Source organism: Pantherophis guttatus, chromosome 1, assembly GCF_059756535.1.
Source record: "Pantherophis guttatus breed Tessera chromosome 1, ASM5975653v1, whole genome shotgun sequence".
Lineage (NCBI taxonomy): Eukaryota > Metazoa > Chordata > Lepidosauria > Squamata > Colubridae > Pantherophis > Pantherophis guttatus.
In genome coordinates, this window is record NC_142063.1 from 12,440,266 (window position 1) to 12,465,227 (window position 24,962).

At 46.7% G+C, this 24,962-nt stretch overlaps 1 protein-coding gene across 1 annotated transcript in view; it reads right to left on the reverse strand.

Moving 5' to 3' along the window:
* LOC117668570 (granulocyte colony-stimulating factor receptor-like) overlaps positions 1–24,962 on the reverse strand; it is a 54,859-nt gene that overhangs the window by 20,124 nt on the left and 9,773 nt on the right. Inside the window, exons 3-8 of the mRNA XM_087893654.1 lie at positions 13,240–13,363; positions 11,485–11,666; positions 7,225–7,376; positions 5,083–5,263; positions 1,724–1,806; positions 802–1,024 (exon numbers count right to left, since the gene is read on the reverse strand). Of these exons, the coding sequence (XP_087749780.1) occupies positions 802–1,024; positions 1,724–1,806; positions 5,083–5,263; positions 7,225–7,376; positions 11,485–11,666; positions 13,240–13,363 (945 nt within the window). The remainder of the gene's footprint in view (positions 1–801; positions 1,025–1,723; positions 1,807–5,082; positions 5,264–7,224; positions 7,377–11,484; positions 11,667–13,239; positions 13,364–24,962) is intronic.

Sequence of the window (24,962 nt, forward strand, 5' to 3'; positions counted from 1 at the left end):
TCAGAGCTGAAGAAGCTTCTTGGATGAGAAGGGAAACGTCTTCGAAGAAAAACAAGAAAGTCCAGTTGCCTCTGGTAAAATAAAAGCACCTTTGGGACAACCATGGATGATTGAGAATCTCCATAGACCAGTGGTGGGTTCCTCCCGGTTCGGCCCGGTTCGGCCGAGCCGGTAGCGGTGACAATATGATGTCACCGAACCGGTTCTCTTTGTTCAGGAGCTGGGCCCTCCCGCCCCGCCCCCATGTTATTCTTACCTTTTATTTGGCCCTGCCCCCAATCTATTCGCTGCCCCCCCCCCGAGTCCCAGCTGATCGGCTGGAAGGAAAAAAACTGTTTAAATTCTTGCCGCAGGGCTTCAAAGGGCCGCCCTACAGCTGATCAGTGTTAAAAGGCAGAGTGGGGGTAGACCGGTGCCTCCAAAAACAAATGAGTAGACCGGAAGCCTCCAAGAACAAATGGGTAGACCGGTACAGCTCTGCAAGCAGTTAAAAGCCTGGTAGACCAGTACCTCTGCTAAATCCTAAAGAATTGTCACATGACCATCAAGCCACGCCCACAAAATAAGCCATGCCCACAGAACCTGTAGTAAAAAATGTTAGAACCCACCCCTGCCATAGACATTCTGCTTCTTACGTTGATCAAGGAGAGAACAAGATGGACCAACACAATTTCCCTTCCTCCCCAAATTTAGTTTGCAGAAACGTCTCTTCCTATTTTTGCCACCCGCCAAAAAGGGGTGGCGAAACATTTAAGCCAGTTTTTTTTCCCCCCCTTTTATAACGACTCTTGCAAATCTTACCTTCTGGGTTACGGAAGGCTGGAATCACCAGCCTGGTTGGAGGTGAGATGCCAACCGTGTTTCTGGCGGTGAGATAAAAGGTGAATTCTTCGCCAGCCGGGAGGAGCAGACGACACTTCAGGTGGTGAGAGGTGATGCACGCGGGCACCGTGAGCTCCCCTTTCCTCTGAGAGCGGAGGCTGTATCCCAAAATCTCGCCGTTGGCATCCTTGGGCTTCAAGGGCTAGCAGGATAAATGAAAAGGCGAGGCCTGTGATCAGGTTTCAGGGAGAGAAGAAGGCTAAGATAAGGAACGACAAAGGAAAAGGCAATCGACTGCATACTAGGGCCTGGTGGCTCAGCAGACTGATAGCATTGTGATTAAGACCAGCTGTCTGCAATTACTGTAAGTTCGAATCTCACCAGGCTCAAGGTCGGCTCAGCCTTCCATCCTTTCTAAGGTAGGTAAATTGAGGACCCCGTTTGTGGGGGCAATAAGCTGACTTTGTATAAAATATACAAATTTTTTTAATGATGGTGGCGCAGTGGTTAGAGTGCAGTACTGCAGGCTACTTCTCCCGACTGCCGGCTGCCTGCAATTTGGCAGTTCAAATCTCACCAGGCTCAAGGTTGACTCAGCCGTCCATCCTTCTGAGGTTGGTAAAATGAGGACCCAGATTGTTGGGGGCCATAGGCTGACTCTGTAAACCGCTTAGAAAGGGCTGTAAAAAGCACTGTAAGTCTAAGTGCTAACTGGGAAGGAAGGAAGGAAGGAAGGAAGGAAGGAAGGAAGGAAGGAAGGAAGGAAGGAAGGAAGGAAGGAAGGAAGGAAGGAAGGAAGGACAGTGATGGCACAATGGTGAGAATGCAGTACTGATCCCTCTTTTCACTCCGCCCCCAGCTTCTGCCAGACCTTCTCCTATAGCTTGGTGTCTTCTCCTACCTTCCACATCAGGACAACCGCTCTCTCTTTGTCAGCAGTGGGGCTTCCTAGTTTTCTCCAGAACGCTGGCCCTCTGGAAGGAACTTCAGCATCAGCCACCATTCCAGGTAGAAGGAGAAGGAGAAGGAGAAGGAGAAGGAGAAGGAGAAGGAGAAGGAGAAGGAGAAGGAGAAGGAGAAGGAGAAGTAGGGGGAGGGGAAGGGGAAGGGGAAGGGGAAAGAAAAGGAGAAGGAGAAGGAGAAGGAGAAGTAGGGGGAGGGGAAGGGGAAGGGGAAGGAGAAGGAGAAGGAGAAGGAGAAGGGGAAAGAAAAGGAAAAGGAGAAGGAGAAGGAGAAGGAGAAGGAGAAGGAGAAAGAAGCAAATCAATTGCAAGGTTGTGGAGCGAGAAACATCTCTAGAACTTGTGCCTGTGAACATCTCCATCGTGAACGCAAGTTGGCATTTTTTGTAGGGGGTGGAGAAAAACCTGGACTATATTCCCTTTGTGTTTCAGACACAAAGACCAAGAGGTTTTAGTTAAACTGATTCCTGTGCCAATACACAGGAATCTACATAACTAACAGCACTATTTTGGTGCTGGATAGAAACAATGGAATTCACCATTGGACTTAATTCATTTGTGGCTACTGTTTTTCAGAGTATAAGATGCACTTTCCCACCCCTAAAAGAGGGTGAAAATTTGGGTGTGTCTTATACACCAAATGTAGCCCCGCCCATCCACTGCCCCCTCCCCTTTTAGCCTCTGCCTCCCAGAAATTTACCTCCTTGCAGCAAACAGCCCGTTTCAGCTTTTGCACAGCCCGATTAGCACAAGCAGTTGATTGTCGGTTGGATCGGCCTCCCGACCCTCAGCTGTTTCAGGCTGCAGGGATTGCCGCGCAGGACTCCGCTGTTTGCTGCAAGGAGGAAAATTGCTGGGAGGCAGATTTTTTTTTTCTTGTGCTAATCAGGCTGTGCTGAAAATGAAACTAAAGCAGGCTGTTTGCTGTTTGCTGCAAGGAGGAAAATTGCTGGAAGGCAGAGACAGAGGCAGATTTTTTTTCTTGCTTTCTTCCCCCAAAAAGGTAGGTGTGTCTTATAGTCCGGAGCATCTTACACTCCGAAAAATAAGGTACGTAAGGATTCTAGGCTGATTCCTCATTTGACTCCGCCCCTGATTCTGCCACTCCTTCTCCTACAGGCGGCTTTAAGATAGGACAATTGTATGCACATATTCTAACACAATCAAGCATGGTGACTTGCAAAAAAAATAGCCAGCTTTCTCTAGGGTCCCTAGGACAGAAAATCTTCTTTGTCTTCATAAGGTCTTACAGGTAGTCCTTGACTTATGACCATTCATTTAGTGACTCTTCAAAGTTACAAAGGCACGGGAAAAAGTGGCTTACAACCGGTGCTTGCATTTACGACCCCTTGTGGCATCCCTACAATCCCTGTAATCAAGACACTTGGCAACGGCATATATTTATGATGGTTGCCGTGTTCCAGGTCATGTGATCCCTGATCACAGTAAGAATAATTAACCAGTGGAACAGCTGGCCACAAGAAGTTGTGGATGCTCCAACACTGGAGGCTTTCAAGAAAAGATTGGATAACCATTTGTTTGAAATGGTATAGGGCAGGGCCCACGGGCCAGATATAGCCTGCGCGGTGCTTAGATCTGGCCTGTGGGGCTATCCTGGAAATAGGAAAGGACTGGCACACGATGCCTCTGCCAGTGAAAATGGAGCTCAGGAGTCCATGCACAATCCTCCCAGGTTCTGTTTTCGCTGGCAGATGGCTGCAGGAGGATCCCCCCCAATCCTGCCTGGGCCACCACAGGTGCCCCCGACATGAGTGATGTTGAGCTGGCCACACCACCCCGGCCATGCCCCCCCAGGCCATGCCCCCTTCCGGCCCCCAAGGTCAAACACAACCTTGTGTTTGACCTTGGGGGTCAAACACTGATATGGCCCTCAATGAAATCAAGTTTGACACCCCTGGTATAGGCTCTCCTGTCTGAGCAGGGGGTTGGACTAGTAGACCTCTAAGGTTCCTTCCAATCTGTTAGTCTGTTATTCTGTCCTTCTCAGCCAGCTTCTGGCAAGCAGACTCAATGGGGTGAGCTGGATTCCTTTAACGACAGCATCGTTCATTTAACAACTGAAGGGATTTGCCTAACCACCCTAGCCGAAAAAGCCATAAAATGAGGGTTGACTGCCTTAAAAACGGCCTTGCTTAGCAAATGGAAAACCTGGTCCAATTGTGGTCGTAAGGCGAGGACTATTTGAAGTTCCTTGCTGAGACAACATCTCGTGGTCCTGCCTAATGAAAGCAAATGCTCCAGCGGAGCTCTCCAAGGTGCTGATTTCATGAGGAACATGGCTGTGCATCCAGATTAGGTCATTCTTGATGGCTGCGGCCACCGCAGTGGGCCACATTCTAGGAAAAGCTAAGAGCTTCTTGAAGCTGTCAATGAAATCGTTGAAACAGGGGGAGAAAAATTCATTCAGCATTTCAAGCGGGGAGGATTTCAGAGAACAATTAATCAGTGGAACGGATTCCTACCAGATGTTATGGGTACTCTATCACTGGAGAAGAGATTGGACAAACATTTGTCTGAAATGGGATAGGGCAGGAGTCTGCAACCTTAAACACTCAAAGATCCATTTGGACCCGTTTCCCACAGAAAAGAAAACACCGGGAGCCACAAAAACCCTTCCCGTGCCTGACTATATCTTGAGCGGCCACAAAACTAGCATATGTAGTCGAATTAAACGTTCTGTTTTCTTCTGAAATTTTTCTTTTCTTGGGTTTATCCATGGTTGGCCTACCGGGGACTGAAAAGCTCAATAAATTGTGTGCCGACGGGTGTCGCACATTGGCAGTTGTGACGCATTATTTTGAGTGACAGGGAGCCGCAGCAGAGGAATGAAAGAGCCACAGGCGGCTCCAGAGCCACAGGTTGCTGATCCGTGGTATAGTCTCTCCTGCTTGAGCAAGGGGGTTGGACTAGAAGACCTCCAAGGTCCCTTCCAACTCTGTTATTCTGTTATTCTGATGTCTTTAAACTTTGGAAATGTTTTGGCATTTAATTATCCTGGAGAGGAAAATCAGCCCAAATTAAGGGCTGAATCCAGATGAATTTCAGAGCTTAAACCTGTTTTGTAAATCACTTAAAATACAGCTAGCCCCTCTTTAAAAAAAAAAGAAAAAACCCGCCAAGTCTAAATTTTTGATGTTGTCCATTCTGGGCATACTTTGAAGTTCTTGATGAGTTGCAGAACTAATGAATAAGGTTCCGCGGAATGAAATCCCAGCCTCTTGCAAGACAGAAATGCGTCGCACAATCACATCAGCTAAAAACAGCTGAATTTCCCTACCTGCCGGAAGGGTCCTTGCAAATGTCTCCAAACTCCAGTCGCTCCAAAAGGGATCACCATCACTTTGGAAAGCAGAACTCTGCAGATATTTTGCCCGTACTTGCATGGAGTAGTTGGTGAAGGGGAACAGGCCACAGATGTTTGCGGAAAGTGGTGCATTCTCCAGTGCTGTAAAATTTACCTGTGAGTGTGTGCAGCCGGGTTAAGTGTTTGACCTCATATTCATGAGAGATTTAAGGAGCCTGTATAGCTCAACAGACAGAAGCACTGTAATTTAACACCAGCTGTCTGCAATTAAAGTAAGATCGAATCTCTCCAAGGCTCAAGGTTGATTCAGCCTTCCATCCCTTCTAAGGTAGGTAAATTGAGGACCCAGTTTGTGGGGGCAATAAGCTGACTTTGTATAAAATATACAAAAGTATGAAGGCTATTGCTTAACACACTGTAAGTCGCCCTGAGTCTCCGGAAAAGGGCGGCATATAAAATCAAAATTAAAAAAAAAAAAAAATTAGACCTGCCAGTGGAAACTGATCTAAATACAGGTAGTCCTTGACTTGCAACCGTTCATTTAGGGACCATTCAAAGTTACGACGACACTGAACAAAGGGACTGATGATCCTTTTTTCACACTTACGACCGTCGCGGTATCCCCATGGTCACGCGATCAAAATTTAGAGGCTTGGCCAACTGGCATGGATAGGTAGTCCTCGAGTTACGACTGCCATTGAGCCCAAAATTTATGTTGTTACGTGTTACGTGAGCCTTGGTAGTACAGTGGTTTAAAGCACCCTGTTATTAACACCAGCTGCCTGCAATTACTGCAGGTTCGAATCTTACCAGGCTCAAGGTTGACTCAGCCTTCCATCCTTTCTAAGATAGGTTAAATGAGGACCCAGTTTGTGGGGGCAATAAGCTGACTTTGTATAAAATATACAAAAGGATGAAGGCTATTGCTTAACGCATTGTAAGCCGCCCTGAGTCTCCGGAGAAGGGCGGCATATAAATCAAATTAAAAAAAATAAAAAATATAAAAACCACTTCTTAAGTGCAGGAGAGAAGGTTAGAAAGGGAGGAAGGAATGGAGGAGGGGGGGGAAGGAAGGGGAAGTAGAGGAGGAGTAGGAGAGGAGGAAAGAGGAAAGTAGAAAAAGATAGAAGAAGGAAGAAAGGAGAGGAGAAGAAGAATTGTTGCAAAACAAAGGAGATGAAATGGTAGAAAGGCAATCCCGAGAATGTGCAAATTTATTAGGATGCCGAACGAATTAATATGAAAGTTAAAAGGGATTATATATGATAAGGTAAGATAACTAATTGAAATAATGTTAAGAAGCTAGGATTTGAGGGCGGATGGTGATGTTGTTTATATAATAAGTATAGAAGTATTAAGATAGGATCAAAAGGTATGGAAAAAGAATATTTTGGCAAAAATGGTAACTACGTAAAATGAAATTGGATTTGATAAATTGTATCAGATATGATACGGTCAATACTCTATTCATAAAATATGTGTGTGTGTGTGTGTGTAAGAAAGAAATTAATAAAACTTGATTAAAAAAAGTTTTGTGAGTTCACCTCATTTTACGACTTTCCTTGCCAACCTAAGTGGTTAAGTGAATTAAGTTAGCAACATGGTTGTTAAGGGAATCTGGGTTTCCCATTGACTTTGCTTGTCAGACGGTCGCAAACAGGGATCACATGACCGCAGGGCACGGCAACCGTCGTAAATATGAGTCAGTGGCCAAGCACCTGAATTTTGAGCACGTGACCGCGGGGATGCTGCAACGGTCGTAAGTGTGAAAAACGGTCATAGCTCACTTTTTCCGGTGCCCTTGTAACTTTGAACGGTCACTAAATGAACTGTTGTAAGTTGAGGACTACCTGTATTTACGCATCCCGGGGTCAGGCGTTCCCCTTTTTGCGACCTTCTGACAGGCAAGGTCTATGGGGAAGCCAGATTCACTTAACAACCGTGTTCCCAACTTAACAACTGCAGTGATTCGCTTAACAATGGCGGCAAGAAAAATTATAAAATGGGGCAAAACTCACTTAATGACTGTCTCAGTTAGGGAAATTCGGGGCTCAATTGTGTTTGTTAAGTCGAGCCCCTGCAACCCATTTGGGACTGGAAAAGCTTGGCACCTACCTGCAGGCAAGACGACTCTACCAGGTCACAATGCCGGATCTCGTACTGGGCCTCCGTTGCCGATATCAGCTCGTCCCCAGGCAGGTTCCATTGCAGCTGGAGGCAGCGGCTTTGGGGTGCAACCACATTCAATACTGGTGGACTCAGTTTCACTAGGGTGAGCAATGGGAAGAAGGCACACAGGTTATAGGGCAGCACTGAGGTCTTTTACACCTCATAACATGGAATGGAATAGAATAGAATAGAATAGAATAGAATAGAATAGAATAGAATAGAATAGAATAGAATAGAATAGAATAGAACAGAATAGGAATGAAGAATGGAATAGAATAGAATAGAATAGAATAGAATAGAATAGAATAGAATAGAATAGAATAGAATAGAATAGAACAGAATAGGAATGAAGAATGGAATAGAATAGAATAGAATAGAATAGAATAGAATAGAATAGAATAGAATAGAATATAGGGAATGGAATGGAATGGAATGGAATAGAATAGAATAGAATAGAATAGAATAGAATAGAATAGAATAGAATAGAATAGAATAGAACAGAATAGGAATGAAGAATGGAATAGAATAGAATAGAATAGAATAGAATAGAATACAATACAATAGAATAGAGTAGAATAGAATAGAATAGAATAGAATAGAATATAGGGAATGGAATGGAATGGAATGGAATGGAATGGAATGGAATAGAATAGAATAGAATAGAATAGAATAGAATAGAATAGAATAGAATATAGGGAATGGAATGGAATGGAATGGAATGGAATGGAGTAGAGTAGAGTAGAGTAGAGTAGAGTAGAGTAGAGTAGAGTAGAGTAGAGTAGAGTAGAACAGAACAGAACAGAACAGAACAGAACAGAACAGAACAGAATGACAGAGTTGGAAGGGCCACCAAGCTGGAAAAGTTGGGGACCACTGGTGTAGGTTCTCCTTTTCCGAACGGGTGTGTGTGTGTGTCTGACTAGAAGACCTCCAAGGTCCTTTCTAACTCTTTTTCTGTATTTTATATTCACTGCCTCTTCTTCCTCTGGAATGCAGCCCCTCCCTTCTGGGAATCCAGACTGCATTCCACTACAGCAGCATCTCGCCCTCTGTCTTCCAAGGTCATGCTCACGTATGGATTTCTTCAATGGAGAGGCTGTTGAGTCAGCAAGCAAGAAACGTAGGGATTAAGGGCGAGTTGGGAGGGAATAATAATTTAACAAAGTTGGAAGGGACCTTGGAGGTCTTCTAGTCCAACCCCCTGCTTGCTTAGGCAGGAAACCCTACACCACTTCAGACAAATGGTTATCTAATCTCTTCTTAAAAACTTCCAGTGTTGGAGCATTCACAACTTCTGGAGGCAAGTTGTTCCACTGGTTAATTGTTCTAACTGTCAGGAAATTTCTCCTTAGTTCTAAGTTGCTTCTCTCCTTGATTAGTTTCCACCTGTTGCTTCTTGTCCTACCCTCTGGTGCTTTGGAGAATAGCTTGACTCCCTCTTCTTTGTGACAGCCCTGAGATATTGGAAGACTGCTATCATGTCTCTCCTAGTCCTTCTTTTCATTAAACTAGACATACCGAGTTCCTGCAGCCGTTCTGCAACTGTTCAATGAGGTTATAGTGATTTCACCCATCTTCCTAGGAACCCTGTGGTTACAGGTACTGTGTTTCCCCCAAAGTAAGACCCTCTCTGTCAGAGTGGCAATCAGCCCGTTACCTTCCTGGGGTAACTGCCTGACTTAGAGGTGAATCGTGGCATTTTCCTTGTGCATACTTTTGCAAGAAAATAAACCCGAAGATATATTTTCTAAGAAAAAACTCATTTATTTGTTATAAAGAAAATAAAACATCTCACTAGCCTAATTAGTTACATATTGGCAATGTTCCTGCCGGACCTCTCCTGGCAGGAGAACAAAGGAAGTTTTAGAAGAAAGGTGAAGGAATGTGGACATGCGCAGTTAGCTTACTGATAAGAAACTTGGCAAGCTACGGAAAATCTGAAAATCCAAAAATATGAGCTCATCTGGTAAATACAAAAACGCAGTGACACTCTCTTATATTTATTTTGCCACCAAAAAAAGGCACCAGGTCTTATTTTCAGAGGGGGGGGGATGTTATCCACTGACTCACCTCGCTTGCATGCATCGTCCCCAGCCTCTTTTTCGCTATCAGAGGCCTTCAGGAACTTCTTTGGCCAGCTAGGCCAGCAAAGCTTTCCTGAAGGCTTCTGCAGCCGATAACAGATCTCCAGATCGATCCAGACCTCTGTTATCGGCTACAGAGGCCTTCAGGAAAGCCTTGCCAGCTGCAACAGAAGAAATGGGCCGAGGTGCGCGAGGCCTGGCTGCAACTATCCGAAGGTAAGTAGCAGGGCAGCTCTACCCCCACTATCCCCACCCGAGCTTAATTTTTAACCCGTGCACCCTGGAGTTGGGGGGGGATCTTAACTAGGGTTTATTTTGGGGGGGGGTGGGGCTTATATTGGGTGCATGTGTAAAAAAAATCAAGCTAGGGCTTACTTTCTGAGTAGGTCGTATTTTCGGGGAAACATGATAGTCCTCAACTTACAATGGTTCATTTAGTGACCATTCAAAGTTACAGCAGCACTGACAAAAGTGACCATTTTTCACACTTAACGACCGTTGCAGCATCCCCCTGGTCTCGGGATCAAAATTCAGATGCTGGGCAACTGACTTGTATTTACAACGGTTGCAGTGTCCCCGGCAGAGGTGGGTTTCAGCAGGTTCTGACCAGTTCTGGAGAACCGGTAGTGGAAATTTTGAGTAGTTCGGAGAACCGGTTGTAAAAATTCTGATTGGCCTCGCCCTCATCTATTCTCTGCCTCCCAAGTCCCAGCAGATCGGGAGGAAATGGGGATTTTGCAGTAACTTTCCCCTGGAGTGGGGACGGAATGGGGATTTTGCAGTAACCTTCCCCTGGAGTGGGGACGGAATGGGGATTTTACAGTATCCTTTCCCTGCCACGCCCACCAAGCCACGCCCACCAAGCCATGCCACGCCCACAGAACCGGTAGTAAAAAATTTTGAAACCCACCACTGGTCCCCGGGGGTCATCAACTTTTGTGACCTTCTGACAAGCAAAGTCAACGGGGAAGCCAGATTCACTTAACAACTGGGTTACTAACCACCGTAGTGATTCACTTAACAAGTTTGGCATGAAAGATCATAAAATGGGGCAAAGCTCACTGAACACCTGTCTTTGCTCAGCAGCAGAAATTTTGGCTCAATTGTGGTTGTAAGATGAGGACTCCTTATATTTCAAACTATAACTCAGGTTGTCCTGCTGGGTACAGCAGCTGAAACTGAAGAATTGTCATTCATTTGTTTTATATTTTGGCCTGGCACACTTGGGAGGTTCTTGATTTGATAAGCAGGCAGAGGAAGCATTAAAGTGCCAGGTTCAAAGCACTGAGAAGGAGAAAAGGACTAGGAGCTAGAGGTGGAGAAGGAGCCAGAAGAGGAGCAATAGAAAGAGAAGGAGAAGAAGGAGAAGGAGAAGAAGCAGGAGGAGAAGGAAAGGAAGAAGAAGGAGAAGAAGGAGAAGGAGAAGGAGAAGGAGAAGGAGAAGAAGAAGAAGAAGAAGAAAAAGAAGAAGAAGAAGAAGAAGAAGAAGAAGAAGAAGAAGAAGAAGAAGAAGAAGAAGAAGAGGAGGAGGAGGAGGAGGAGGAGGAGGAGGAGGAAGGAGAAAGAGAAGAAGAAGAGGAGGAGGAGGAGGAGGAGGAAAGGAGGAGGAGGAAGACGAGGAGGAGGAAAAAGAGAAGGAGAAGGAGAAAAGAAGAAGGAGGTTATAGAAGGAGGAGGAAGGAGAAAGAGAGAAGAAGAAGAGGAGGAGGAGGAGGAGGAGGGGGAAAGGAGGAAAAGGAAGACGAGGAGGAGGAAAAAGAGAAGGAAAAGGAGAAAAGAAGAAGGAGGTTATAGAAGGAGGAGGAAGGAGAAAGAGGAGAAGGAGAAGGAGGAAGAAGAGGAGGAGAAGTCATAGAAGGAGAAGGAGAAGAAGAAGGAGAAGCTATAGAAGCAAAAGGAGAAGCTGGAGGAGGAGGAGGAGGAGGAGAAAGAGAAGGAGAACAGAAGGAGGTTATTGAAGGAGGAAGAGGAGAAGGAGAAGAAAGAGAAGGACAAACTATAGAAGCAGAAGGAGAAGCTAGAGGAGGAGGAGGAGGAGTCATAAGGGCCAGGACCAGTCATGGGTCTACTAGGATTACCTGTACCAGGTGAGTCCAATTTCTCTCCCGTCCCCTTGGCTTACCGATGCTCATTCCACGGAGGCACTTCTCCGAGGAGTCAGCCCGCAGCTGCTGGTTCTGTGCAGTTAATTTGATCTTGTAGAAAGCAAAGAGGTTCTCTACCGGAACACCACACCAATGTTCTCCTGGATCAGCCACGCAATTCTTGAGGAGGCCAAAGTCTCTTTGGCAGCGTCCAGCTTCCCTGGAGAAAAGAAACCAGCCGTGATAGGATCTAAAAGTCCTGTTGGTTACTTGGCACCAGGAACATCAGAAGGGGCACTAAGCAGGTGTTGGAGGCAGTAAGTGATGGAGAGAGCCTTTGATGCATTCAAAACACAATTTGGGTGCTTGGCAACTGGCCTGCATTTATACCATCCTGCATTCACCTGGTCACATTTTATGATTTATAAGTCTTTTGCCAAAAACTTGTGGGTTTTGGTAAGACCAGCTTGGTCTATGACAATTTGCCACCGCCAACTTACCATGGCCAACTCACCATGGCCAACTTGCCATGGCCAACTCACCACAGCCAATTCGCCACCGCCAACTCATCATAATCAATTCACCATGGGCAACTCACCACGGCCAACTCAGCACGGCCAAATCATCACAACCAACTCATTACAACCAACTCATCATGACCAACTCATCACAACCAAGTCATCACAACCAACTCACCATGGCCAACTCTCCACGGCCAACTCATCACAACCAACTCATAACAACCAACTCATTACAACCAACTCATCATGACCAACTCATCACAACCAAGTCATCACAACCAACTCACCACGGCCAACTCTCCACGGCCAACTCATCACAACCAACTCATAACAACCAACTCATTACAACCAACTCATCACGACCAACTCCTCACAACCAAGTCATCACAACCAACTCACCACGGCCAACTCATCACAACCAACTCACCAAGGCCAACTCATCATGGCCAACTCATCACAACCAACTCACCAAGGCCAACTCATCATGGCCAACTCGCCACGGCCAACTCTCTGTGGGACAAGAGTTACACTAATATCAAAGAAATGGTGGAATAGATCGCTGTTTGTGTGGGTTAAGCCGCACACACATGCATGTGCTCGTCAGACTCCCGCGCAGGGGTAGGCTTCAAAAATTTTAGCAAGGGGTTTTCTGCCCGGTTGCTGTGTGGGTGTGGCCATGGTGGGCGTGGCCTAGTTGACCTCCTGCACCATGGCGGGGGGTGGGGGTGTTTTTGCTCTCCCCAGGCTCCGGAGGCCCTCTGGAGGTCCTCTTCCCAAACTTCCAGTAGACCCATTTTTCACCCTCCCCGAGCCTCTGCGTGCACTCTGTACTTACCTGCATTCAAAATGGGCTGTGTGGGGACTCTTGGGAAGGGTGGGGCGGGGCGGGTGGGCCAGCCAGGAGTGGGATTTGGGGCTTCTCCGAACTCTACAGAATCTTAGCTAGAGGTTCTCCCGAACCCTTGCAAACCTCAGCTGCCTACCCCTGCTCCCGTGGCCCAGTTCCCCTCTCCCCCACCTCCCCAGCTGGGCAAAGGTTGGGGACTGCTGATTTAGAACATAGAGCATAAAACATAGAGTGACAGAATTGGAAGGAACTTTGGAGGTCTTGTAGTCCAACCCGCTGCTCAGACAGGGGTGTCAAACTTGATTTCATTGAGGGCCGTATCAGGGTTGGAAAAAGCTTTGGTTGTCCTCTTTGCACAACACAACTGCACTTCGCCAGGAACGCACACCAATACCTTCTGCAAGGGACCTGTGAGGAAAGCTTACTCCGTGACCTGGAGGGTGTAGGTGATTGGAGAATCCATCTCTGGCAGAAGATCCCAGTAGCACGTGATGTTTTTCCCCCAGAAGCTGACACAGTACTTAATCTCAAGAGTCTTGGGCATCACTCCTTAAAAAGAAAGCGAGACAGAAAACCCAGTTATATGAGCTGAAAGGGGGTTTAAGGCTAGAATAAACAAAGCAGAGAAGTCACTGGGTCTTTGTGCCTCAAAGTCACCAGGGGACCATGAGTTCAAGTCCTGGTTTAGGCAGGAAGCAAGCTGAATGGCTTGGGGCCTGTGCCTCTCTCATAACTCTAAGAAGAAGAAGGTGACAGCAAACCACTTCTGAAAAAGAGGCCAAGAAAATGACAATCTTTGTCCAAAGGGCGGATTTTGGTTCGTATGATTGTAAAGGCCATCTTGAATTTCTTCACCTCTTCCCTGTGGACAGCCCTGCCTTCAGATAATCCATCTCTCAGCCTTTTAAGGCTTGTAAATTTGAAGATGGATGGACTTCAACTCCCAGAAATCCTCAGCCAGCACTTGTGGATTTCAAGTTCCAGAATTCCCCAGCCGGCATTTGTGGACTTCGACTCCCAGAATTCCCCAGCCGGCATTTGTGGACTTCGACTCCCAGAATTCCCCAGTCGGCATTTGAAGACTTCGACTCCCAGAATTCCCCAGCTGGCATTTGTGGACTTCGACCCCCAGAATTCCCCAGTTGGCATTTGTGGACTTCAACTCCCAGAATACCCCAGCTGGTATTTGTGGACTTTGACCCCCAGAATTCCCCAGTTGGCATTTGTGGACTTCGACTCCCAGAATTCTCCAGTCAGAATTTTGGAGTTTGACTCCCAGAATTCCCCAGCCGGCATTTGTGGAGTTCAACTCCCAGAATTCCCCAGCTGGCATTTGTGGACTTCGACTCCCAGAATTCCCCAGCCGGCATTTGTAGACTTCGACTCCCAGAAATCCCCAGCCAGCATTTGTGGACTTCGACTCCCAGAATTCTCCAGTCAGAATTTTGGAGTTTGACTCCCAGAATTCTGGGAGTCGAAGTCCACAGACTTCTTAATGTTGCCCAGGTTGAAAAACAAACACCAAGTTAGTCCAAAGGTTTATCTCATTGAAATAAATTTGGGAGGAAGGGGACTGTGGTACCCCTCCCCCTGAAGAGGCCCACAGTTTACGCTGTGTTTTGACTTCAGATTCCTGCTTATTACAGTAAACACACATACGTTCATACTACGAATCCTAATCACCTTCTGCCTAAGATTAATCTGATAATTACTATAAAGTGTACACATTAAAAACAACCATCACAGACCAGTTACCAGAATGATTAATAATCAATTTCAGAGGGGAGAAAAGATATTTCCTGTGGCACGTCTACCCCTTTGAAACCGCACCGGAACAGATGGGAGAGATTAGCAGTGATTCACTCTGGGGGCAGAATCAGAACGTAGACGGATGAGTTTCGGGCCAGAAACAAAGGGTGAAATTGGAAAATTAGAGCCCCCCCGCAGAAACAACCGTCTCCGAGAATAGTAGAGCGCCTAGCAAAGCATTCGAGGCGCTGATTCCAGCTCATGCAAAACCTCTTGCCACAAGTTTCCAAACAACTCCATGCTGCGAGGAGCGCGCTTGGCGCATCGCAGGGGAAAAGATTGGCAATGACTTCAGGACAGCATGAATGCCAGATCAGCGAGCCTGGGCGCATGGAGTGATTACAAGAGAAGGTTCAATTGCTTCGCAAGCAGGCTGAGAGCAATTGATTTTTGATGAAGGGCCATCGAGCGTTGGATTCTTTGCAAACACCCAGGAGGGAAGAAGTTCGGCCCACATAAACGCCGGCTGTCATCTGCTTCTCATCGGTCCAGCCGTGGAATCCGAAAAAGGATCGCGGAGAGGAAACGGGTCCGATGAGAAATCTGGGCTCGATTTTTGGAGGGCAGAGAGAGAGAGAGAGAGAGAGAGAGAGGGAGGGAAGACAATCCCCCAACAATTACCCAACCTGGGTAACATCATGAGTGACAGTGGGGTTTGCAGGGAGGAGGAGGAGGAGGAGGAGGAAGAGGAGGAGGAGGAGGAGGAGGAGGAGGAGGAGGAGGAGGAGGAGGACTGTGAGGTCCTTGGTGTTTCTCTGAGCTTGGTTGTTTTGTTGCTCTGAGCTTGTTTCTCTGAGCTTGGACGTTTCATTACCCTACTAGGTAACATCCAGTGCTAGAAGGCATGGAATTTGCTGGGAGGAGGAGGAGGAAGAGGAGGAGGAGGAGGAGGAGGAGGAGGAGGAGAGGACTGTGAGGTCCTTGGTGTTTCTCTGAGCTTGCTTGTTTTCTTGCAGACGTTTCATTACCCAACTAAGTAACATCCTCAGTGCTAGTATTGATGATATTACCTAGTTTGGGTAATGAAATAAAGGTATCCAGATCTGCATACGTCACATCCATCCACATCTTTAAAAAAATCCTGAAAGTTTTTCAATGGTTTGGGATTGCAAAGTTGTAAAGTTAATTCTTCTCCCTCCTTTCCCTCTTCTCTTCCTCTTCTTTTTCCTCTTCCTTCTTTTCTTCTCTCTTCTCCCTCTTCTCCCTTCTTTTCTTTCTCTTCTCCCTCTTCTCCCTTCTTTTCTTTCTCTTCTCCTTCTCCTTTTCCTCTTCCTTTCCTTCTTCTTCCTCCCCTTCGATTTTCCTTCTTCATCTTCCTCCTCTTCCTTACCTTCCTCCTCTTACTAATCCAGGAGAGAAGCAACCTAGAACTAAGGAGAAATTTCCTGACAGTGAGGATAATTAACCAATGGAACAGCTTTCCCTTCGGAAATCATGGGCCCTCCATCACTGGAGGCTTTTAAGAAGAGACTGGACAGCCATTTGTCTGAAATGGTATAGGACAGTGGTGGCTAACCTTTTTGCCATCGCGTGCCAAAAGCGTGGGGAGCGCGTGGGGGTCACGCGCGTGCGTGCCCACACCCATAATTCTATGCACCCCGCCCCCGCGCATGTGTGTGCGACCCTCCCGTGCTTCCCCTGCTTTTGGCACGCGATAGCACGGTGGGAACGGTAGGCCCGTTTTTTGCCCTCTCGAGGCTCCAGAGCCTTTCTAGGAGCCTGGGGAGGGCAAAAACGGCCTTCCCCACCGCCTGGAGGCCCTCTGGAGGCCCGAAACGGCCTGTTTGTTGACTTCCAGCAGGCCCAGCAGGCCCAGCAGGCCCGAAAATCAGCTGGCCGGCACGCGCATGTGCGCCGGAGCTGATCTCACGTGCCCCCCGATATGGCTCCGTGTGCCACCTGTGGCATGCGTGCCATAGGTTCGCCATCACGGGTATAGGATCTCCTGCTTGAGCAGGGGGTTCAACTCCAAGATCCCTTCCAACTCTGTTATTCTGGTCCAAGTCTTGCCCAATGCAGGATTTCGTCATTTATTTTAGAGCATCCTCAATGGTGGGTTATTTAAAGATATTTTCAGAGTCCAATCTTTCTGTTCTGCTCTTAAACCAATCTTGTTTGATCGATTATGTGCCATCAACTTGGCCTTGACTCTTAGCGACCACAGAGTTAGATTGATCTCCATGGAAACTTGATTTAACCGGTTGGAATTTCTTCTAGTGCAGAAAGATTGAAAGGGTACCTGGAGATCATTTATTCCAACCCCTTATTCCCCACCCAGAATCTGAATCCGTTGCTATACAGCCCGTCCTCGACTTACGACTGCAATTGGGATTGGAATTTCCACGGCTAAGATCGTTAAGTGCGCCGTGTCTAATTTTATCACCTTTTTCGCCATAGTTATTAAGCGAATCCCTGCATTTGTTAAGTGGTTCATGCGGTCGTTAAATGAATCTGGCTTCCCCCCCTTGACTTGGTTTGTCAGAAGCTGGCTGGGAAGGTTGTAAATGGTGATCATGTGACCAGGATACTGCAACCGTCGTAAGTATGTGCTGGTTTCCAGACGCCTGAATTTTGATCACACGATGGACGCTGCAATCGTTGTAGGTGCGCGAACCGGTTGTAAGTCCCTTTTTTCAGTGCCGTTGTAACTTTGGACGCTCGCTAAAGAAATGGTTGTAAGTCGAGGACTACCGTTGTGTCAACTCACAATTCAAGCACACCCAGGACATGGCCAGTGGTGGTGTGCATGCTTTTTTAGAAGTGAGAAGAGATGGCTAAATTGACCGTTTTGATCAAAGGGAAGAATATAAGTACTTTTGTTTCTACTTGGAAACCGCTTCTGGACTTTCTGCCTGAGGTGGGAAAAAAAATGATTTTACTTTGATTTTACTGATTAGATTGATTTGTTGTTTATAGAAATGGCTAGTTTATAATATTATGGAAAAGTAAAACGTTGAGGTTTGATGTTAATGCCTTATCCTACTGCAACAGAGGGAGTCGGAAGTCAAAGCCTTTTTTTTTCTTTCCCTCCCTCTCTTCTTCTGCACTCCTCCCCTCTGGGTCCTACTATTTGCTTTTGTATTTTTGTATTTTATACTATAAACTAATAAAAAAATTAGAAGTGAGAATGCTTTCTTTCTTTCTTTCTTTCCCTTTTTCCCATCTTTTTCTTTCTTCCTTTCTCTTTTTGTCTCTTATTCCCTCTTTCCCTCTTTCCCTATTTTCGCTTTCTTTCTTTTCTTTCTTTCTCTTTCTTTCTCTCTCCCCCTTTCTTTCTCTTTTTTCATCTTTTTCTTTCTTCCTTTCTTTTTCTTTCTCTCACTCTTTCTCTCTTCTCTTTCTTTCTCTCTCTCTCTTTTTCTCCTTCTCTTCCTTCTTCTTTCTTCCTCTCTCTTTCTTTCTCTCTTTGCTTTCTTTCTTTTGTTTCTTTAATTCTTTCTCTTTCCCTCTTTTTTCTTTCTCTTTCCCCCCCTCTCTCTATCTCTTACTGTCACTCTTTCTTTCTCCATGTTTCTCTCTCTCTCTCTCTTGCTGTCACTCTCTTTCTTTCTCCATGTTTCTCTCTCTCTCTCTTACTGTCACTCTCTTTCTTTCTCCATGTTTCTCTCTCTCTATTACTGTCACTCTCTTTCTTTCTCCATGTTTCTCTCTCTCTTACTGTCACTCTCTTTCTTTCTCCATATTTCTCTCTCTCTCTCTTACTGTCACTCTCTTTCTTTCTCCATGTTTCTCTCTCTCTCTCTCTTACTGTCACTCTTTCTTTCTCCATGTTTCTCTCTCTCTCTCTCTCTCTTACTGTCACTCTCTTTCTTTCTCCATGTTTCTCTCTCTCTCTCTCTTACTGTCACTCTCTTTCTCCATGTTTCTCTCTCTCTCTCTTACTGTCACTCTCTTTCTTTCTCCATGTTTCTCTCTCTTTCTCTTACTGTCACTCTCTTTCTTTCTCCATATTTCTCTCTCTCTCTCTCTCTCTCTCTCTCTCTCTCTCTCTCTCTCTCTCTCTCTCTCACACACACACACACACACACACACACACACACACACTGGGTAGACGCAGGATAACCCCCACATTAAATTTAACAGATTTGGGATCCCAACAAAAAAGAATATTTGGAGTTCGGGATTGAATTGTGGGATCCCTGATGCTCTCTGAGCTTGGCGGTTTCCTTGCAAGCGTTTTATCAGACCTGCCCTGATGATGTTACCTAGTTGGATAGTGAAACGTCTTCAAAAAGACCACAGATTTGGGATTAAAAGGGGCATTCTGTTGATGTGCCGACTCCCTGCGTGTCACACCAAACATGACAATTCAAAGGTGGCTTTTTTGACGGACTCGAGAGACAACACCTGTGGTTTAAAGGGGCTGTAGAAAGGTGGGGGGGGGAGTGAGAGAGACGCTGGGATTTGCACACCCCATGATCTAATTAATTCATAATGGAGGGATGAACTAAAATTGGATTCATAATTGCAGCGCTAACTGCACGAGACCCCTGGAGGGAGGATCAGCAGCTACCAGGACTTTTCACCACTCACCCATAATCCCCTACGCCTGCAAAGCCACTCGGAATCCCCTTTCCCTGCCCTGGGGGGGGCTAGTGCCGATGATAAAAAACCCCCGAGCGCTTGTCTGGCTTTCTTCCAACCATTTGCAGCCCTGGACACAATGTTCCCTCCACTTCCACGAAGCCGGCACAGAAAGAAAGAAAGAATGAAAAGGAGAGGAAAAAAAATAATAATAATGCAGCTATTGAATATGGAGAGAACGTGGCTCGGAGAGGAACAGAGGGAAACAGCAAGCGGAAGGCAGGAAATCCGAAACTATCCAAGCAGAGGAAGACAATTCACCCACGAGATGCACCTTGCATGGTCCAGAAAGGATGTACAGTATGTGTGAGGAGGATTAAGGTAGATTAAAGCCCCCCGCCCTCAATTCCGGTTCCCAGTTCATTGGACAGAATAACAGAATTGGAAGGGATCTTGGAGGTCTTCTAGTCCAACCCCATTGCTCAATGACTGGGATGGTATAAGGCCGTGTGTCAGCACTTCAAGCTGCATTTACTCTAGTGCTGACATAAGAAGGAGAGGCGGAGGCGTCTGGAAAGGGATGTTTGACTTTTCACCTACTTATTTTCCCTGGAGATAATATCCTCTAGGATAGACATCGAGGAGGCGACCTCGAAACCTGACACCGTGATGGTGAACCTATGGCACGCAGGTGCCACATGCACCTGTGGCACGCGGGGCCATATCGGTGGGCACACAGCGTTGCCCTAGCTCAGCTGCAGTGCACATGCGCGTGCCGTCTAGCTGCTTTTCAGGCCTTCCGGCCCACTGGAAGTCGTCAAACAGGCCGTTTCCAGCCTCTGGGGGTAGGGTGGGGAAGGCCGTTTTTACCCTCCCCAGGCTCCAAGAAAGCCCCTGGAGCCTGGGGAGGGCGAAAAACAGGCCTACCAGGCCCACTGTGCCATCGCATGCCAAAAGTGGGGGGAGTGCGGGGGGATCATGCATGGGGGGAGGCGGGGTGCATTGAATTATAGGTGTGGGTATGCGCGCGCACGACCCCCCGCGCTCCCCCCCTGCTTTTGGCACGCGACGGCAAAAAGGTTAGCCATCACTGGTATAAGGTGTCCAACTTCCTTGAGCAGGAAGTTGGATTAGATAGAAGAAGCTGCCAAAATGAGGCAAAGCAGTCCTAAACTGCATTAACAGAGAGATAGAATCAAGGTCAGGTGAAGAATTAACTCCACTTTACAATGCTTGGGAAAGGCCATACTTGGAATATTGCATCTGGGTTTTGGTCACATAATATAAAAAGGATGCGACGACTCTAGAAAGTATGCAGGGAAGAGCAACAAAGACGATCAGGGGGCTGGAGGCTAAAACGTATGAAGAACGGTTGCAGGAACTGGGTATGTCTAGTTTAAGAGCCTTCGTGGCGCAGCAGACTAAAGCACTGTTAAGTAACACCAGCTGCCTGCAATTATTGCAAGTTCAAATCTCACCAGGCTCAAGGTTGACTCAGCCTTCCATCCTTCCGAGGTAGGTAAAATGAGGACCCGGTTTGTGGGGGCAATAAGCTGACTTTGTATAAAAAAGAACACCGCTTAGGGGCCCCCGAAAGCCCCACTAAGCAGGTATATACAAGAGTATGAAGGCTATTGCTTAACGCATTGTAAGCCGCCCTGAGTCTCCGGAAAAGGGCGGCATATAAATCGAACCAATAAATAAATAAATAAATAAATAAATAAATAAATAAATAAATAAATAAATAAATAAATAAATGACAAGAAGGACTAGGGGAGACATGATAGCAGTGTTCCAGTATCTCAGGGGCTGCCACAAAGAAGAGGGAGTCAAGCTATTCTCCAATAGGGTAGGATAAGAAGCAATGGGTGGAAACGAATCAAGGAGAGAAGCAACTTAGAACTAAGGAGAAATTTCTTGACAGTTAGAACAATTAACCAGTGGAACAGCTTGCCTCCAGAAGTTGTGAGTGCTTCATCACTGGAGGTTTTTAAAAAGAGATTGGATAACCATTTGTGTAAAATATTATAGGGCCATGATGGCAAACCTATGGCACGCGTGCCACATGTGGCACGTGGAGCCATATCGGTGGGCACGCGAGCATTGCCCTAGCTCAGCTCCGGTGCGCCTGCGCACGCTGGCCAGCTGATTTTCGGGCCTTCCAGGCCTAGCAGAAGTTGGCAAACAGTCCATTTCCAGCCTCCGGAGAGCCTTCACCGGGGGGGGGGGGCGGGGAGGCTGTTTTCACCCTCCCCAGGCTCCAAGAAAGCCTCTGGAGCCTGGGGAGGGCGAAAAATGGGCCTACCAGGCCCACCATGCCATCGCGTGCCAAAAGCGCGGGGGTTCACAAGTGCATGCACGGGGCACATTGAATTATGGGTGTGGGCACATGCGTATGCGACCCCTCCGCGCTCCCCCCGCTTTTGGCACGCGACGGCAAAAAGGTTAGCCATCACTGGTATAGGGTTTCCTGCTTAAGCAGAGGGTTGGATTAGAAGACCTCTAGTGTACTTTTCCAATTCTGTTATCCTTTTATTCTGTAAAGATCTCTGAAGTCCCTTCTAGCCTTATCCCAAAGGTGTTTTTGTTTTTTTTTTTAATTTCCAAGAGGCAACTGGACTTTCTGGTTTTTCTTTGAAGATGTTTCGCTTCTCATCCAAGAAGCTTCTTCGGCTCTGACTGGATGGTCGGGAACGGAAGGATTTATGCTCCTTGCAGACAGCTGGTCATTTGCCTTCTTTTTAGAGAGTCATTGAGGCCACCTGGAGGTTTGTCTGAGTCCTTAGAGTCACCTGAGTGGTGCAAATGGGTGTGGAGCCTTCTTGGCTGCAGGATGTTTTCTGCCCTGGGTCCCTTCCCTGTTGAAGTCAGGCGCAGGCTGCTGGAGTAAAGTGAAAGGCCCCACAAGCGGCGAGAGGCAGGGAGCGCGAAAAACTCCACTAACAGTTATGCGGCTGGCAGTGACAAAATGGCTGCCCAAAGACCGTGGGGAGTGCAAGACTCCACAAAGAGAAGCCGCTGTTTAAAACGCAGGGCTCCACCGGCAAAGCCGGTGATTTTGAGCCACCCACGGGAGCGGAAAGCTCCACCAACGTACAGAAACGTACCAGTTCGATGAAAGGATGGAGTGGCAGAATGGCTTCAACGAGACCTCAGAATTGTAATCTGAGGCTTCCTGAGGTAAAAAGGTTCACAGAATGTCCAGCAAACAAAAGAATAGCCAAGTACAACATCCAAGGTCAAATACGAAGAATCAGCTATGAAAGAAAATAGACTAACTCTGAAAGCTAGCTATCCACAAACTGTGCCACCGTAAGGGTGGAAGCGCTAGACTCCACATTATTGTTACTCCGAACCGGAGGAGGAGATCCCCATAAATCAGATGACTCAACAATAGTGGGGATGAGTGTTCTGCCCCAGCTACAGACCCCAAAGAATGCAGCACACAGAAAGTCTGTTCAAACCTTAGTTTACTGAATAAACCAGTCTTTTACACCAACGGCTGTTAATTAATTGCATTAACAGCCGCCAAGAATTCAAAACATAATAACTGAAAGCTTACTATGGTTGGCAGAATGCCCAGAAGCAATTCGCAGGAAGCTGATAAGCAAGACAAGACACGAAGGTATGTGAACGAAGTTGTTCCCTGCAAATTGCTTCAGTCGGCGTTCCTCCTTCAATAGGCTAAGGAAGTGGCCAATTAGTCCCAAACCTTACTCTCGAGGAGACCTCCTCCTAAGGACTGCTGAAAGGACTGTGTTGTAAAGAGGAGACAGATGATCTCGTATCCCTCCCCCTTTGTTGAGAGAGGGCTGTTCAATTTTGACATAAATGGCCTCTTTGACCCCTCTTTCAAACCAATCTCCAAGGGGCCTCAGCGACTCTCTAAAAGGATGCAAATGACCAGCTGTCTGCAAGGAGTATAAATCCTTCTGTTCCCCACCATCTAGTCAGAGCTGAAGAAGCTTCTTGGATGAGAAGTGAAACATCTTCAAAGAAAAAAACCCAAGAAAGTCCAGTTGCCTCTTGAAAAAGCACCTTTGGGACAACCATGACCTGGATGGCTGAGAATCTCCATAGACTGAGGATTTGATGGTCTTCGTTCTAAATGTCTTCCTCGGATTCTTAGCGGGGTGGAAGATTTACTTTGATTTCCACCTGCGCATCGGGTGCAATCTTCATCGGAAGAGATGGAGCCCCAGGCTCTGAATCTATTGCAAGACAGGTAATTGCTTTTCCCCTTCTTTACACCATTTTTAAATTAAAAAGAAAAGAAAAAAAGAGAAGAAAAAGAACCGTAGGGAGAGGGAAACTAGCCAACGGGAATCTGGAGGAAATGTCATGAGGCTGGTGGTTGTTGTAGGTTAGATTCAGAGGTGGGTTTCAGCAGGTTCTGACCAGTTCTGATGAACCGGTAGTGGAAATTTTGAGTAGTTCAGAGAACCGGTAGTAAAAATGCTGACTGGCCCCGCCCCCATCTATTCTCACGAGTCCCAGCTGATCAGGAAGAAATGGGGATTTTACAGTATCTTTCCCCTGCCACGCCCACCAAGCCACGCCCACCAAGCCAGCCACGCCCACCAAGCCAGCCACGCCCACCAAGCCACACCCACAGAACCAGTAGTAGAAAATTTAACCACTGGTTAGATTGGGAGATTTATGCTGGTCGTTCTCACTTAGCAATCCCAATTGCTATCAGTGATTTGGTGACTAAGCATTATGGTCGTTAAACAAAACATCATGTGACCACAATGGGTTTATAACCTTGCTTCTTCTCTGGTCATTAAGCGAATATACCAACAATCATTAAGTGGGACCTTTATGATTCATTTAACAACAGCAATGATTCACTTAATGACTGTGGCAAATGGGATGTAAAAATGGGGCCAAGCTCCCTTGACAACTGCCTTGCTTAACATCCGGGGTGGAGGTGGAGCTTCAAAATTGATAATACAGGTTGTCCTGGACTTACGGCCAAAATTGAGCCCAAAATTTCTGTTGCTAAGTGAGACATTTGTTAAGTGAGTTTTGCCCCATTTTATGACCTTTCTTGTCACAGTTGTTAAATGAATCATCATCACAGTTGTTAAGTTAGTTAACAGGGTTGTTAAGTGAATCTGGCTTCCCCCTTGACTTTGGTTGTCAGAAGGTCGCAAAAGGGGATTGAATGACCCAGGAATTATGACTGTCATAAATATGAGTCAGTTGTCAAGCATCCGAATGTAATCACATGACGGTCATAAGTGTGAAAAATGGTTATAGGTCACTTTTTCAGTGCCATTGTAACTTCAAATGGTCCCTGAATGAACTGTTGTAAATTGAGGACTACCTGTACAAACCCAGTACGAGTCAGTTGCCAAGCATCTGACTGTGGATCACATGACCACCGTCATAACAGGGGTGGGTTCTAAATTTTTTTACTACCGGTTCTGTGGGTGTGGCTTATTTTGTGGGTGTGGCTTGGAGGTCATGTGACTAGGTGGGCGTGGCTAGCTGGTTAGTCATTTCTGGAAGGTCCTCGCACTTACGACCAGTCCTCGCACTTACGACCCGACTCATTTGTTCGCTTTTAACACTGATCAGCTGTAGGGCGGCCCTTTGAAGCCCCATGGCAAGAGTTTAAACAGTTTTTTTCCCTCTAGTCATCAGCTGGGACTCAGGAGGCAGCAATAGATTGGGGGTGGGACCAAATAAAAGGTAAGAATAACGTGGGTGGGTGGGGGTGGGTGGGAGGGCAGGGGGGGAGAACCGGTTCGGTCATATCGTCACCGCTACCGGCTTGGCCAAACCGGACCGAACTGGGAGGAACCCACCA